The sequence below is a fragment of the Piliocolobus tephrosceles genome, chromosome 18 (assembly GCF_002776525.5).
Source record: "Piliocolobus tephrosceles isolate RC106 chromosome 18, ASM277652v3, whole genome shotgun sequence".
NCBI classification, from domain to species: domain Eukaryota; kingdom Metazoa; phylum Chordata; class Mammalia; order Primates; family Cercopithecidae; genus Piliocolobus; species Piliocolobus tephrosceles.
In genome coordinates this window covers 20,269,989-20,286,105 of record NC_045451.1, presented here as the reverse complement: position 1 = coordinate 20,286,105, position 16,117 = coordinate 20,269,989, and the positions used below count along the sequence as shown (strand labels likewise).

Below are 16,117 nucleotides of genomic sequence, written 5' to 3'. Positions count from 1 at the left end.
GGGGGGGGCGGGGGGACGGGGGGGCGGGGGGGCGGCGAGGGCTGGAGAACGGTGTGTTGAACAGGTACTTGCTAATTCATATATCGGCTCATTCACAAATCTTGATAGAAGACAAAGAATTTGGGGAAAGGAGTGGGACTGGAACTGTTGCTTCCTCAGCTCTTCTGTGTTGTGTGTGCTTTTGTGAGGGAAGTCAAGATCTTTGGGTTGCAATACAGTGGTTTTCACTGTTGCTAAAATAATCATTTGCCAAGTCTTGACAGTTCCAGGAATGAGAGGATATGTGATCGCTGAGGGACAGGAGGAACCCAGCAGTCTGGTGTGGAGAGGAGAGGTTGGAATGGGTGAAGCTGAAAAACCCTGCGTTTCAAGAATGAAGGATGCTTAGCAGGTGTTGAAGAATCCAAATTTAGAATTGATGCTTCTCAAAGAGGGCTTCTGGGAGCTTAGATCAAGTGGCCATTATCTGACTCAGCCAATGAGGCTGGAAAGGTGGAATGAAACTTCTGGATTCCCAATCTCTTTTTACTCATCGATATTATTACACTAATAAAGCTTATTATTAGGTAACCCTTGCAGGCCCAAAGGAGGACAATAGAGTTAACTGGGGAGCGGCATCATGTTATCTCTGGTACAAGTCAAGCCAGTCTTGATTTGCTGTAGTTCTGGAGAACATCTGTCTCCAGGTATTTAGGGTGTCTGCCATTTAATTGCTCTTCATAGTGATACTTGAGCATTTCTAATCTAAAAGAATACCAACCAGTGGTGACCTCAAATACTACTTTCATATTTATTCTCAAATGCACTTCTTTTTCTGCCTTTGATAGCTGTGCAGAGTTGAGGAGGAGCAAGCGAAAGAGGGAGGTGAAGTAGAAACTCACATTTTGGCCTAAAATTACCTTGTAGTTGAGAAAAAGTTTGCTTTGAGTAAAATGACCTCTGTTGGAATGTAAGCATTGACAAGGATGAATGATGTTAGATTTTAAATTCAGCTTTCAATTATCCCAAGAAAATGCTTATCCTCTTCAATCACCTAAGACATGTAGTTTCGTTTTAATTATATAAAACTAAAGCTACATAGTGCTGTCCATGAAGATGCTGTCAGCACACATTTACAGGCTTGGTAAGTAAATTGCTTCTTCCAGCTGAGAGAAGGATGGCGCAGCAATGGAAAAAAGGTTAACAGTTTGAAAACTTAACAAATTTTTATCTGCTTGATGTTTGTGGAAATGTTTTGTTTGTGTGATGAAAATATAAGTCAACACTTACACTGGTGACTATTCCCTGTGCACCTATGAAATGCTCCTAACTGTGGTTCTAACTTGGATGTGAGACATATCCTAGAAGGCTGAATTTGGAAATACCAGTATTCAGCTGCAGAATGGCTTGTTATGGCTCCAGAAACTGTGGAATAGAATTTAAGTGTGGATCCAGAAAAACTAGTTCTTAGGAGTACTCAACACTTTCATCTATGCCGTATTCATTTCTGTTTCAAACCATCCCTTTAGTAGTATCTTTAAATGATTAATAAAAAGAACAAAAGCTTTTTTTTCTCTGCTCAAGGTTTTATTTTTTCAAGTGACTGTCTTTTGTCTATGGTGAGATTTCCATTATTATGATATGGGCACTTGACAAATGATGTTGGGAGAAGAGGTGGAAGTGGGCATATCATCCATGTTGCCATGGAGATGATGATTTGGTTGACAGTCACTAGCTCAAAAGTGAAATCAGACCCGGGGAATGTGTACTTCCCTGGGATGTTATAGATAGCGTGCTCTCCTTAACAACCAGTCTATGGATCTAGAGGTAAAGAACGGATCCCGACGCATTCCCCAGATATGCATGTACTGAAATTTAGTACAATCACAGACTGGAGAATGACTTTCTCCTCCCATTTTAGAAAAACCCACAAAACTATTCAGGCATGACAAAAATGAGGTTCTTATGTGTGATATCTCCATCACTCCTCTGTTTTATTGGCAATAACTCTTTCTCATTTCCAGCATTCTAACTAGATGATAGGCAGTTAGAAGGGCAAGGTGATCTAGGTCATTACTGGGAGTGTCAGGATTCTAGTCCTGCCTTCCAATCATCATGATTCAATTTCCTCCATATAAATAAAACCAAATGCATCACTACTTCCTGGGAAGTTGCACAACGTAATCACTGTTATGGCGGAATGCAAAGTTACTGAGTGGATAGCTGAGAACCACGTGACCAAGCTGATAAGTGAGGAGCCAATCATTCAGGATTCCAGGCCTTTGCTTGGGACAGTATTCCCAGTTAGGGTCCTGAAATTGTGTGAAGTCTCGTGTCATAAGCAATTTGGCAAACGCTAACACTGCAATGCAGTGTTAAAATCAGTGCAACCTGATTTTAATGCTCCTTAATACTCATAGAATTATTTTTTCTCAATTACATAATGCGTCATGATATATTGGTATATAATCCCTATTTTTATAACATTAGAAAGCCTTTTGTAGACCTTGTCCTTATTTCCAGATCCCAGAATGATTTTAGCTGCCTTATATTCTTAGCAAGTTAAAAGACATTGCCAAGCAGTATAATAACGTAGTCTAGATTGTGAGCTGATTTTAATCCTAAAATAGTTACTTACATCTGTGTGACCTCTGACGAGTCTCATTTTCACCGAACCAGTTAGCATATGGATCAGATGAAATCAAGCACATTTAAACATCCCATAAACTGCAAATCACAATACACATAAAAGCAATAAAGTTGTTTACAGTGAGGGCTTCTCTGTTGGTGGATAGAACTTCTAGGAAAGGGCCTCTTTCCATTTTAAGACTGAAGATCTTTCAAATTTTATGTTTGTCTTAAATACTTCTAATGCCGGTCAGTGTTGGAATCACAAAGACCTTTTTCCTTGCACATTTTAGATCAAAAGTACCATAGTTTTATTGACGTGAGAAATTTCAAAGTGCTACAAAGTCCAATTATAGAGAGAGAGAGGAAAAATCAACAGTAAAAAGTAGAGAACATGAGAATATTCAAGCAAGGGTCTAAAGTGTTAAGAATGCAGACCTTGAATTCTGTACCCACTTCTGATTCCAAGTTATCCCCTCTTGCACACATAAATTTTCATGTTTTTGGTGGTTTGGCCTCCTTAACAGCAGTTTTTAAAAAAAAATTATTTACACGGCTAGCACACATTCCTGGAGCCATTGATAGACTTTCAGACACCCAAGAGAAAATTCTGCATTTATGTGGCTGTAAAGTGTTACTCGGGGCTTGTTTTCAACTTGTTTTTCACTACACTCTTAACAAACAATAAACTAGGTAATATCCTAGGTTCAATCTCAACTAAAATTCTGAGAAAGTTTAAATGAAAAATTCCTTTGGTATTTTTTACTACAGGTAAAAGGAAAGCAATATTTTTTAAAAACCACACAAAGAAAAGCATGGAGACTTTTATTTTCAGCAGCAATTCAAAATTGGCTGGGGAAGATGTTTAAACTCCATCTTTCAGTTGGAAATAGAATTTGGTGCATACAGAATTGATGATAGAATTTTAGATATGGAAGGCCCCTTATATTTAATCTAGTCTACCCTGTTCATTTCATAGTTGAGAAAATTGAAGACTAGGGGTGCTAAACGACTTGGCAGAGGTCGCCTTACTAGCTAGTGAAGGTGCTGGACCCAAGCCCAGGGTTTCTGGGTTGCAGTTCTGAATACTGTCTAGCTCATTGCACATTTTGAACAGACAGCAAAATCTATCTGTCATTTATGAACTAACTCTTAATAATAAAACATGATTTATTCTGCATTTAGGAGGAAGCAGCACAAACACAATTGATGTCCTTTTAAATTTCTCATTGGCTCATTCCCTTTGGTTAAATTTGTGGCATTATGAGTGTTTTTGTTTTGGTTTTTACAGGGCACTTAATGGGGAAAAAGAGCACAGGGGAGTCTTCTGTTTCTGAGAGAGGGAGCCTAAAGCAGCAGCTGAGAGATTACATCAGGTGGGAAGAAGCTGCAAGGAATTTGCTGGGTCTCATAGAAGCAAAGGAGAACAGAAACCACCAGCCACCTCAACCCAAGGCCCTGGGCAATCAGCAGCCTTCGTGGGATTCAGAGGATAGCAGCAACTTCAAAGATGTAGGTTCAAAAGGCAAAGGTAAAAGAAACATACGTGCAAGATGGGTGGGAAGTATTTGGGGAGAGGTGGAAAGAGGGCAAGTTCAAATGAGGAAGAATAGAATTGCTTATGATATAAACCTTCATGGTTGCTATATTAGGCTAACACCAATACATGCTAAGCACACTGATAGACAATTTCTATGTTCTCTTCTTTTTGACATAATAGTCAAAAGGATATTGATTCCAAACTCCAATTTAGGAGTTTTTTTCAGCAATTTTGTCTATTTGCTGTTATGCATTGATGGGATATATATTTTTTTAATAGCCGGGCCCTACCAGAATGTTTTGATAGTGAGTCTGCAAACTATTTGAGTAAATCCATGTGGATCTACAGATTTTATGTTTACTTCTGGTGAACACTAGTGGAGGTTCCTAGTTTTAGAAAACAGCATTCTTGTTTGCTACCTTTGACACCAAGTAGCACTTCTTCATATTTGTTCCAGGAGTACCTAGTTCAGGTTTCATGCTAGTATTTTAAAACTCAGTGGACATATCTGAGATCAACAAATACATCCTGTATATGATTTTATAGAGGATAGGGGAAAATAATTATACTAAACTGGCAATGCTTAGTTACAAAGACAGTGAACAAGATAAGAGAGAATAAAACTTATAGGAAGAAAGCAAAGTAACTGAAAATGAGGTGATTATCACTAACTTTTAAGTTTCCATGAAATGTATAACAAAATACAAAATAATAATTACAATAACAATGGTGGCTAGTTTTACTGAATATTTACGATAATCCGAGTATTGGGCTAAGCAGTTTACCTCCATGTTCTCAGCTTATGCTCACAACAGTCTTAGAAGGAAGATTCTACCGTTCTCTCCATTTCAGAGGTAAGGAAACTAGTCCCATAGCTTTCCATTGATAAAATCAGGGTAAGGGCCTGTGCTCAGTCTGCCTCAGACAGTCTGTACCATGCAAGACATCTTCCAGAAATGGTCGTCATTGATCTTAATATAAAGCATCCAGGCTGAAGGCCTTGCTTCTTGCTGCTTCTGACAATAACTAATATTGTTTTCCACTCACCATACTTGGAGAGCTTCCTTCTTCACTCGTTCATGGTGAAGACTGATGGCCCCTTTAGGGGCTCAGAGCTGCCTTTGCCAAGCCTCAGCTGGCTTTCTGGAGGGAAGCTTTCTATTTCATTGCCCTTTGGGTCTATTGTGGTCTTTCTCTCTCTTTCCTTTCTTTCTTTCTTTCTTTCCTTCCTTCCTTCCTTCCTTCCTTCCTTCCTTCCTTCCTTCCTTCCTTTCTTTCTTCCTTTTTTTCTTTCTGACAAGTTCTGTCTATGTGGTTTCTTTCTTTTCTTTTCTTTCCTTTCCCTCTCTCTCTCTCTCTCTCTCTCTTTTTTTTTTTTTGACAAGGACTGGCTCTGTTGCCCAGGCTGGTCTCAAACTCCTGGGCTTAAATGATTTCCCCCAGCCTCGGCCTCCCAAATGTGGGTTTCTATGCTAAATGAAAACTGAATTTCACCTGTTGCACTAAGCACCTAGAGGAAAGGCTTTGTAGATTTTATTCTGAAAAAAAAAAATCCCAGATTAAATAAACCAATACAGAAATAAATACCAACTTTGTGCAAAACCCCAAGCAATTGTCTGGTCCATACCTGTGTCAGAGGTGTTATGTCATCAGCCCCCTTCTTTACTGATGGATCCCATACTCTGAAGGCTCTGTGAACTTGCAGGTGACTTCTCAGATTCTAGCTGGCCATGCCTTTTTCATGGTCAGGTGCTTTGCTGGAGTTCCTGTAGGTGGATATCCAACAGCAGTACCCTTCTCATTTGTCTGAACAGTAACAAAAATTGCCGCCACAAAACCCTCGAAAATAATTTTTGCAAACATTGAAATGGACTTGCCCTCATAGCTTGTTCATGAAATACTCCCCTCTATTAACACACAATCATGTTACTATTCTATAGTGCCTCATTTTTGAAACAAACAGCAGTGTCCAGTTTGCGTTATTTTATTTCCTCAACCTGGCCCTGCGTATCTTAGGAATCTTTTGGAAAATTCAACCCCTTTCTTAAGGATCGAAAATTTTCCATCATATTCAGAAGAATATTCTGTAAGCTTCAAAGGCAATGACAAAAAGAATAGCTCCACAAAGGTGTCTGAGTAGCAGTATAATCGGATGCGTTGAGTGGGCAGCCACGGACAGTGACTGCTTAAAAGGGGCAGTCCTTATCCCAAGTGAACTGAAAAAGGTTATCAAAAAGACTATTTTAAAAAATCAGACTTTCCTTTTCTATTATTTTTATGCATTGTTTTTCTTTTAACAGGTTTAGAAAGCCCATCTCATTTCATTCCACCTCCAGTTGAATAATTAGTTATTGCACACACTGGTACCATTCTTTTGGCTATATTTCCTAGTAACACAAAAACCAATTCCCCAGTTAGTCTTTGCAGAGACCAAAATATTTTATTGCTTCTCTTGCACTGGAAATTCCACCTCAATGAAAGTATGTTGTTATGAAAATTGAAAACACCTTACAATGATCTTATTCAAAAAGAAGGGGTGCCAAGAGATTAGTTCCATTAGAAACCCATATATCTCCCATATCTTGGAGTTATGGCAGGGTTAGAGAGAAACTTAATAACTTAGCCAAGCATTGCCAGAATTAGCAGCAGGAGTTTTCAGAGGCTGAAGGACTGTTCTTAAAATTAAAAACTATCTACATATGCTCTCTTCTCTCATTTTAGTAATAAAACATCAAGTACTGTTGCCAACTCTCTTGGAGCTGTAGTTAGAAACTCCAAGCATTTCCTATGTTTTGGTGACAAAGATATTTACTTAATTCATAAAGGATGTGTGTAATGTGCACTGAAACTAGGTTACTCGATCATGGAAACAGCTTCAGAACTTTCAGAGCAATTATGCCCAGCAATGTTCAAGGTTAACCTTAATCCTTTTAACTGTGTCCTTCTCACAAATCTTTTAATTCTTTCTTTCTTTTTTTTTTTTTTTGAGATGGAGTCTTGCCCTGTAGCCCAGGCTGGAGTGCAGTGGCGCGATCTCGGCTCACTGCAAGCTCCACCTCCTGGGTTCACGCCATTCTCCTGCCTCAGTCCCCCCAAGTAGCTGGGACTACAGGCGCCTGCCACCACCACACCTGGCTAATTTTTTGTTTGTTTGTTTGTTTGTTTTTAGTATAGATGGAGTTTCACCATGTTAGCCAGGATGGTCTTGATCTTCTGACCTCATGATCTGCCCGCCTTGGCCTCCCAAAGTGCTGGGATTACAGGCGTGAGCCACCGCGCCTGGCCCAAATCTTTTAATTCTATTCTACAATTAATGAAACTTTTCCCCCATGGTTTCTGCAACATGAGACTATTCTGTTTCTGCAAGATGAAACTCATCCCCATGGATGAAGCTCCAGGGCCTCACCCATGATCCTGGATGTGGTTGTGCATTGTCCTGAGTTTCAGTGGAGGTTTTAGTTGGCCTTTGGTCTCCCTTTATAATTTGGACTTAGTCCCTTATTCTTTGCAGCTTAGGTCTCTCCTTTTATTTAGTGGACATGAAGGGGGCAAGGAAGTGAGCTACAAAGGCTGTTACGGAAAAGAAAGTAAATGTGTTCGTTCTTCACTTTTAAGGGACTACTCTCACTGTTTCATCAAATCAGTACAGAGAATAGGAAGGTCTTATTTCTGAATATTTGAAATGCTCCAAAGGAAGTGCCAAATATAGAAAAAGCAACATACAATCAAGAATCACTCATAACCTTCTAATTACTCTGGCACTTTCTATGAAGGAGCAGAGTAAAGCTGGCTCCCACCTAGAATACAGCTCCTCCCCACCCCAACAGTAGACCCTGCCCATTGCCTCCCAGGTCCTTAATCTTCCTAGGTTCCACAATTCTCTTTTTCCTTTTAGCTTTTATTCCTTCCAGCCAAACCTCTCTTATTCAATATTTTGAGCCAATGGGGGACTTACATAGATTTTTTCTCCCACACATTAGCTGGCCCCTTTTATGACCAGTGACTCATAAGGCAAGATATGTGGTGGCATCTTCGGACAGGCGGCAGTCTTTAATAGGGCAGCCTGGGTTGGTGGAGGCGAGCAAAGCTAATTGGCATGCGTGGGAATCAAACCCCAGGCTCTGGGCTCATTAGCACATGGTCAAAACAACTGAGCCACAGAGCAGATAATAATCTGCCCAAGAATATCAGTAGTTCCTTTATTAGAAACAAATGGCTGATATGGAAGTTGGGGAATCTGAATTGCCAGAGAATCTTGGGAAGAGTAATAAGCTCTAGTATCAACGAAAAGTGTTTTTTCATCTCAGCGCGTAAAGGGTGCTATGTGGGAACAAAGAAGCATTTTAAAATTATAACTACTCATTCTTTCTTTAGTCTTAGTTAATTTGAGCAGAAGCCACAACAAGCAAACCACAATAAATTTAGAATTGGCAGAAATCCAAATTAACTCCTCTTCCCAAGTTTCCACACTACTACCATTTACAGTTGTAGGTTTGTAATGTATAAGTATGTAATCCAGAAACTAGCTTTGATTTGTGTAATGATGCATTGTCAAAGTAAGCAAAGTAAGAATTCAAATTCCACATTCCCAGAATTTACCACTCAGCTGCTCCTCTAGTAATAAGTTCCTGGGGATAGTACATTAACCAACATTGATTAAAACATACCTGAGTAATCATATCAGGGTGCACGTTAAGCTGATAAAACAATAAGATCCCAAAATGCAGTAGCTCAAAAAAAAAAAAGTAGAGGTTAATTTGCCTCTTGGGGGACAGCTCTGGTTCTCCAATGTTACATGCTCAGAAACACCTGCAGGGCTTGTGAAAGTACAGATTGCTGCGCTCCGCCCCCAGAGTTTCTGATTTAGTAGGTGTTAGGTTGAACCAAGAATTTGCCTTTCTAACAAGCTCCCAAGTGATGCTGATGGCTTGTAGGAATGGATTTACTTCTAGGATTAGACTTCAGCTCACTCTGTTTGCTGAACTCTTTCTAATATTTCTTAAGTTGGTAGACTCTCTGCTCCAGGTTCTCAACGTGAAGGAAGGAACCCCCCAGCTGAACCAGCAATGACAATGATGGCCTCTCTCAAAGGAGAAAAACCATAAGAGACTGCGTTCTGCAAGCATCAGTTCTACGGATCATCAACAAGATTTCCTTGTGCAAAATATTTGACTATTCTTGTATCTTTCATCCTTGACTAAATTCGTGATTTTCAAGCAGCATCTTCTGGTTCGAACTTGAGTCTTCCAATTAATGCTTTTTACATCTAGGCTACCTGTTGGTTAGCTTCAAGGCCCCGAGCTGTTACCATTGACAATAAAAGCTTAAACACAGGCTGTTCTCTTATTTCAATCCCAAATGAGAGGATAGTGTGGCAGAGATGAACAAACAGCTTGAGGATGTACTCGTGTGCTCACCAAGTCAGGCTGAAGCTCACCCCTTTGAATCCTTGTAGTGACTAAGAGCCTTTCCAGAGGCTCCCTCACTTTCTCATTCCCTTCAGGTGGGCCAGGTTGAAGACGGAGGCTAGCCCTATTCGTCACTTAAGAATTCCCTAGTCTTCAGCCCCTACCATGACCAGGTATTTTGCTGATATTATTGATGGATGCCTCCTAATAGTCCTTTAAGCTCAGAATTATCATTTCTATTTAACAGATGAGGAAACAGAGGATTAGAGAGATCAAGTGCCTTGCCCAAGTCACATAGTAAATGGAACTGGGATCTAGATTCCATTTACACAGTCACCAGATTTCCTGCATTACTCATTTTAAACCTCCCTTTCAGTATAGTTATGCCTAGCAAGTAGCACTGTTTTTTCAAAATTTCATCGCCAGTCTGGGAGGAGTCATCCCCAGTGCCACATTTAGTTAGCTCCACAGCTAAAGGATAAGATGAATTTAATTCTTTCCATTTTTAGAGAATGTGGCCTGGCAGTTCGTTAACACTCACTAGTTCTATTTTTTTTTTTTTTTTTTACCAGTTCCTTTTTTATCATGACATTTGCACATTAACAGATTTCGAAGCTTCTTGCCATATGTTTAGAATTTTTTTCAGTTAGGAGAATCACATTTGCAACCCTAAAGAGATTTGTCTTGCTCTTGTTTTGATTACCTAAGAACCACATAAGAGATGACGTGTTCTTTCTAATTTCTTTTAAACCCATGTTGATTCACAACATATACACAGCTAGACCTGTGAAAATGTGTGAACTGTGTTTTCAGTGTTACCACGTTCCTCTACAGGGCCCCATTCTCTATCATGAGACTATCTTCAGCCTCTTTTCCAAGAACTTGATCCTGAGCTATGTCAACAAAAGCCCCCATGCCGCTGAAGATGAAGGTGTGAGCCTTCTCAAGGATTTGCCTTCCAATAAGACACTCATAGAGCTAAAAACGAAACAAACCAACCAAGAAACCTCCCAGACCCAGGGGAAGCTTTCTCTAATGGTGCGATTTCAGGCAAAGAGAAAAGATTTCCTCAACGCTCCTAGAATAACCCCATCCAGACGATCACTTGTTTGGCTGTTTCACAAGAGTAAACCTATGTGATCTCGTGTTTTGGCAGCCATACTTTTTTCCATGAACTCTGATCGCTCATGGAAAAGCGATTTGAACAGCTCTCTCAAATCTCCTCACACTTGCAGTGCTCCTCTGTGCCAAACCCAGGTCAAGGTTAGAATCTTTTTGAGAGGTATACTCTTTGCTGCAAAATTTAAAAAAAAATTTTTGCAAGGGTAGTTATATTACATCACACGTGGGTGTGCCTATTGGGTCAGGTAATTTTTAGCTGAAGATAATAGCATCCAACTTGGGTAGTTTAAGTAGAAAAGGAGAATATTGATGGGTAGATATTAGTCAGGGAAGACCAGAGAACCGGGCTCAAGCCTTGCAGGCTCTATGCCCAAAGCCATGTCTCTAATTGTATTGATGAGGTGGCTACCCCTAGAAGCATGCTACGGAACTGCCTGAGTCTGCACTGTCTTCCTCTGCCTCCGCTACTACCTGTGCTTACAGTAGAATCCCCTCCAGAGACTCCCAAATCAGTCTTGAATGAGTGTCTGATCGGTGGAACCTACATTATATCTCTGTACCTAGCTGCAAGAGCTGCTGGGAAATGGAGTTTTTAGGATTCTACTTTGGGAACGTGGGACTAAAATAATGGGACCCTATCAAAATGGAGAGAGGGTGTTCAGAGATGTGGTTGACCACAAATAATATATACCCCTTCCCTTTTTCCCCCAAAATAATTTTCCCTTTGATTCCTGTCCATCCCTACTCTAAAGAACACTTAGTCCCTAGCCTGGGACTCAGGGAAAGCAGGAGCCTGGTGGCTGTTTGTGTCCATAGTACAGCAAGATGAAAAGATTGCTTCTAAGAGCAGATACCTTAGAAATCCTTGCAGCAAAGCAGGATAATCAGAAGGAAGAATCCAAAAGGGAGGAAAGCAGTAATGGCCTTTGAATTTCTCCTTTGAAAAGCAGTCTTTTTTTTTTTTTTTTTTAATTTTCATTTTTTAGTGCCACAGGCTAGATTGCTCTGGGCAATTTGGCAGTTTTCGCATGTGATTAGCGGTTCAGTAACACACCAAGCAGGCATTTCCAGCAGTGCAGTACAATTTCTAGCCTCAAAATGCTCGCCTTTTAGTCCCTACTTGGGGAATATTTAATCATTACCCAGCATCTTTACCTAGCTTGGCTGTGTGGGGAGTAATCTAAGTAGAATATGAGATTGCATTATTCACTTCCTTAGCCACTGGCTGTTTTATTCAGACAACATGAAATAACTCTTCAAGGGAGTCCTGTAATTATGAACCATTGTCATCCTCACAGCAACAAAACGATGTTCACCATGTGCATGGAAAAGGCTCCTAGCTCCACCTCCAAGGGCTTTGTTTCTTTTGATTAATCATCTTAAATCAGACCCAGATGTGACATAGAATCCTCTCCCCACCTTTCTTTCCACTCTACTTAGTTCACAAATGTTATATAACATATATAATATACATAATATATTCTATATATAACGTATATATGTTGTATTGTATAACATATATATGATGGACAGAAAAGGTAGATCGTGACATGGGTGGATTGAGAGGACCACCTGATTAATGCCAAGGATATATTATACTACAAAGGAAACTCTAATAGCCTCAAGGAAGAAAATGTATTTTTCATCCTTCTACTCTCTGACACTAATTATATACTACTCTCTCCAAGAGTGTTGCTCAGATTCTTTACCTCTTGTTTAAATAAATATTTTAAACATAAAAATATGCTTTGGTGGCCGAGCGTGGTAGCTCACACCTGTAATCCCAACACTTTGGGAGGCCGAGGTGGGCGGATCACCTGAGGCCAGGAGTTTGAAACCAGCCTGACCAACATGGCAAAACCCTGTCTCTACTAACAGTACAGAAATTAGCCAGGCATGGTGGTGCGTGCCTGTAATCCCAGCTACTCAGGAGGCTGAGGCACGAAAATCGCTTGAACCTAGAAAAAAGAGGTTGCAGTGAGCTGAGATCACACCACTCCACTCCAGCCTGGGCAACAGAGTGAGACTCTGTCTCAAAAAAAAAAAAAAAAAAAAAGTATATATATATACACACACGCATACACTTTGGGCATGATAAAAACATGATAATTCATAATTTTAATGATCCTCTTTTGCCTCCTAATGTACCTAATGTATTTAATTCTAAGAGTTTTTAATGTATATTTTTAAAATGTAAAAATCGAATCTGTTAATTATTTTTGTTTAATATATCCAAATAAGAGATTTCTCCTATTGATTTATACCAATGATTGAAAATCCAGCACCCTTTCCTTTAGAAACATGTGGTACTTTGGCTGTCAGTTGTATCTATATTAATTAGAAGTAGTTTTTGGATATATGTGACAAAACCAAATCAAACCACATATCCTTGGCTTAAAGAAAATAGAAGTCTAATTTTCTCTCATATCACAAGAAGTCTAGAGGCTAGAGGTGCAGGCCAGTGCAGTAATCCAAGGATTTGGAGCCAAGATCTTTGTGATTCTCTTAAATTTCCCTTCATGGTTACCTACAAAATGGTGGCTGCCGCTCCAGCCAACACACCCCAGTTTCCTTTAGAAAAGAGAGAGGGAAACAGAAAAGAGTGGGATCTGCATATCATGAAAACAAAACTTCCTGAGGAATCTTCAGCCTTTGTGTTTTGGTCAGAACTGTGTCACATGATCACTTCTAGCAGCAAAGGAAGCTGGAAAATATCATCTTTCAGTGAGGACGTTGCTACCATATCACCTCCCTGCTCCCCTGAAAACAAAACGAAAACAAAATTTCTCTTAATAAGGAAAAGAAGATGGATGTTTGATAGGCAACCAGAGGTGTTTGCCATGTCAGCTATGACAAGATTGAATCCGAGAAAGAACCAAGTTGGAGCCAGCAGGTCTTAAGCCGTCAGAAGATGCCTAGACAATAGGCCCCACATTTAGTACGAAATTGCCCTACATTGTGTCTCATTCTCAAGGCTGAGTGCCAGGAAACCAGATTTACAAACATGCTGTCTTCATGACTTCACCTACCCTCCATCTCTGAAAACAAAAGGCTGCAATAGAGATCATGTTTTATAGATTGGGTGTCACCTTTAATCTCTACATGTATTAGTCAGTTTTCATGGTGCTGATGAAGACATAACCAAGACTGGGTAATTTATAAAGGAAAAGAGGCTTAATAGGCTCACAGTTCCATGTGGCTGGGGAGGCCTCACAATCATGGCAGAAGATGAAAGACATGTCTTACATGGTGGCGGACAAGACAGAAATGAGAACCAAGGGAAAAGGGAAACCTTTTATAAAACCATGAGATCTCATGAGACTTATTCACTATCATGAGAACAGTATGGAGGAAACTGCCCCCATAATTCAGTTGTCTCCCACTGGGTCCCTCCCACGACATGTGGGGATTACGGGAGCTGCAATTCAAGATGAGATTTGGGTGGGGACGCAGACAAACCATATCACTAAACTTAAACCCAAGATGTGACAACTTCCAAGTATCTATTTACTTGGAAAAAGAAACCACTTTGTGCTGTTTCACACCTATCTTTATGCATGCATTTCTGTACAAACACATGAGGGAGGTATATTTGCACTCCTCCATCTACATCCTGTCAGAAACAAGGGGTCTTGGTAAATAAACTGGACTAAGGCAAGCAATCTGGACTCTGGCAGAAGGGGACCCATGGCACTGTTTTTGTTTTCCCTGTGATCAGAATCACTAATCTAATTAAAAGATGATGATGACTGAATGATTCCACAGGACTCTAGATAGAAAGACCTTTGTGTAGACCTTCAGGAATAAACACTGTATCAATGAGTATACCTGTGGCTGTCAGTAACAGAAACCCCTAGCTCAAACTGGCATGAAAGATAAAAGGATTTATTATCTGATATACAAGAATTCCAGGCTGGGTGCAGTGGTTCACCCCTATAATCCCAGAAGTTTGGGAGGTCAAGGAGAGTAGATCACTTGAGGTCAGGAATTTGGGACCAGCTTGGCCAATATGGTGAAACCTTGTCTCTACAAAAAACATAAAAATTAGCTGGGCATGGTGGCGGGGTGCCTGTAAACCCAGCTACTCCGGAGGCTGAGGCAGGAGAATTGCCTGAACCCGGGAGGCAGAGGTTGCAGTGAGCCAAGATTGCACCACTACACTCCAGCTGGGGTGACAGAGCAAGACTCTGTCTCAAAAGAAGAACAAGAAGAGGAGGAAGAAGGAGGAGGAGGAGGAAGAGGAGGAGGAGGAGGAGAAGGAGAAGGAGAAGAAGGATTATTCTGGAGGGAAGGAGAAACTCAGGTTTGTTTTGTTCAATGTAATTCAGTGACTCAAATATAGCTTCAGAGGTGGGGTCTTTCTGTCTTCCCACTCCGCCAGCAGTGTTTCCAATTTGTCCTTAAGCTGACTTCTCTCACAGTCACAAAATGGCTGCTGGAGCTCCGGGTGTCAAATCCAGACCTGACAAAATTCAGAAGAGGAAGAAGGACTATCTCTTTTGAGGCTTCATCTAATTAATAGGGATAAATCCTTTCCCAGAGGTCTCTAAATGCCTCACAACTTAATAACCAGCTGGGCTACATGTCTGCACTAAAGCCAACACTAATGAAGGGAATCGAGCCACCGTGACTGGACTCGCCCAATTAGGATTTACCAATGAGTCATGTTGTAGCAGGGGCAAGTCCCTAAACAAAATCAAGACTCTCTCGGTAAGGAAGGAGGGTGGCTTTGATTTGCATCTGCCACAGGTGTGAAGTTCATTTCTTGTGATCTCACACAGCCCTGGTTCTATCAATACAGCAATCTCAAGAATTAGTCACTGTTATTAAGCGGAAATGTTCTAGGTTTTATTTCCTACTCAGAGGCTCATGTAAAGTCCTTTTGGATAGTTTTAAAGCCTTGAATCTTTAAGAGCAAGAAATAGTCCATCTCCTTTGCTCAAAGCACTCAGGCTGTGATTACAGTTGACAGGCGGTTCCTCCCTTTTGTCTGGGCTTCTCTCATCCTTTACTCCTCTGTTTGCCTTGCAGCACGAGTGGCTGTTACTGTAACAACGTAATTGCTGCTCTGATTCCACTACTGAAATAACAGAAATGAAAAGGAAATAGAGAGCATCAAATTGTGTTCTCCTCCACCTGGCAGTTTCCCAAAATGCCTCAGCTAGAGACAGCCCAAATGGACAGGCTGGGAGTCGAACCTGAATTAAGAAATGAAAATCAAAAAACAGGCCCAGAGCAGATTGTAGAGGAAGCTCCTTTCTTCCTGCTTAACTCCTGGGGATGGAAGGAGAGGAGAAAGGCGAATAATGTGAAAAACATTTTGAATTCAGTAGTGAGGAATTGGAATCATGCTGGTCCGATGCTGTTTGTAGATGTGCTGTTTGTCTGGACAGTGTCTTGAAAATTAGAATTAGTCACAGACATTTAAACACCCAAGGAT

The 16,117-nt window shown here is 40.5% G+C and overlaps 1 protein-coding gene across 2 annotated transcripts in view; it reads left to right on the top strand.

Moving 5' to 3' along the window:
* The window catches only part of GRP (gastrin releasing peptide), an 11,070-nt gene extending 1,590 nt beyond the window's left edge, over positions 1-9,480 (top strand). Inside the window, exons 2-3 of one of the 2 annotated variants that reach the window (XM_023218308.1) lie at positions 3,899-4,138; positions 9,152-9,480. In XM_023218308.1, the coding sequence (XP_023074076.1) occupies positions 3,899-4,138; positions 9,152-9,252 (341 nt within the window). In that variant the 3' untranslated portion in view covers positions 9,253-9,480. The remainder of the gene's footprint in view (positions 1-3,898; positions 4,139-9,151) is intronic. The other variant, XM_023218309.1, reaches the window with a different exon arrangement.
* Positions 9,481-16,117: the final 6,637 nt, after the last annotated feature.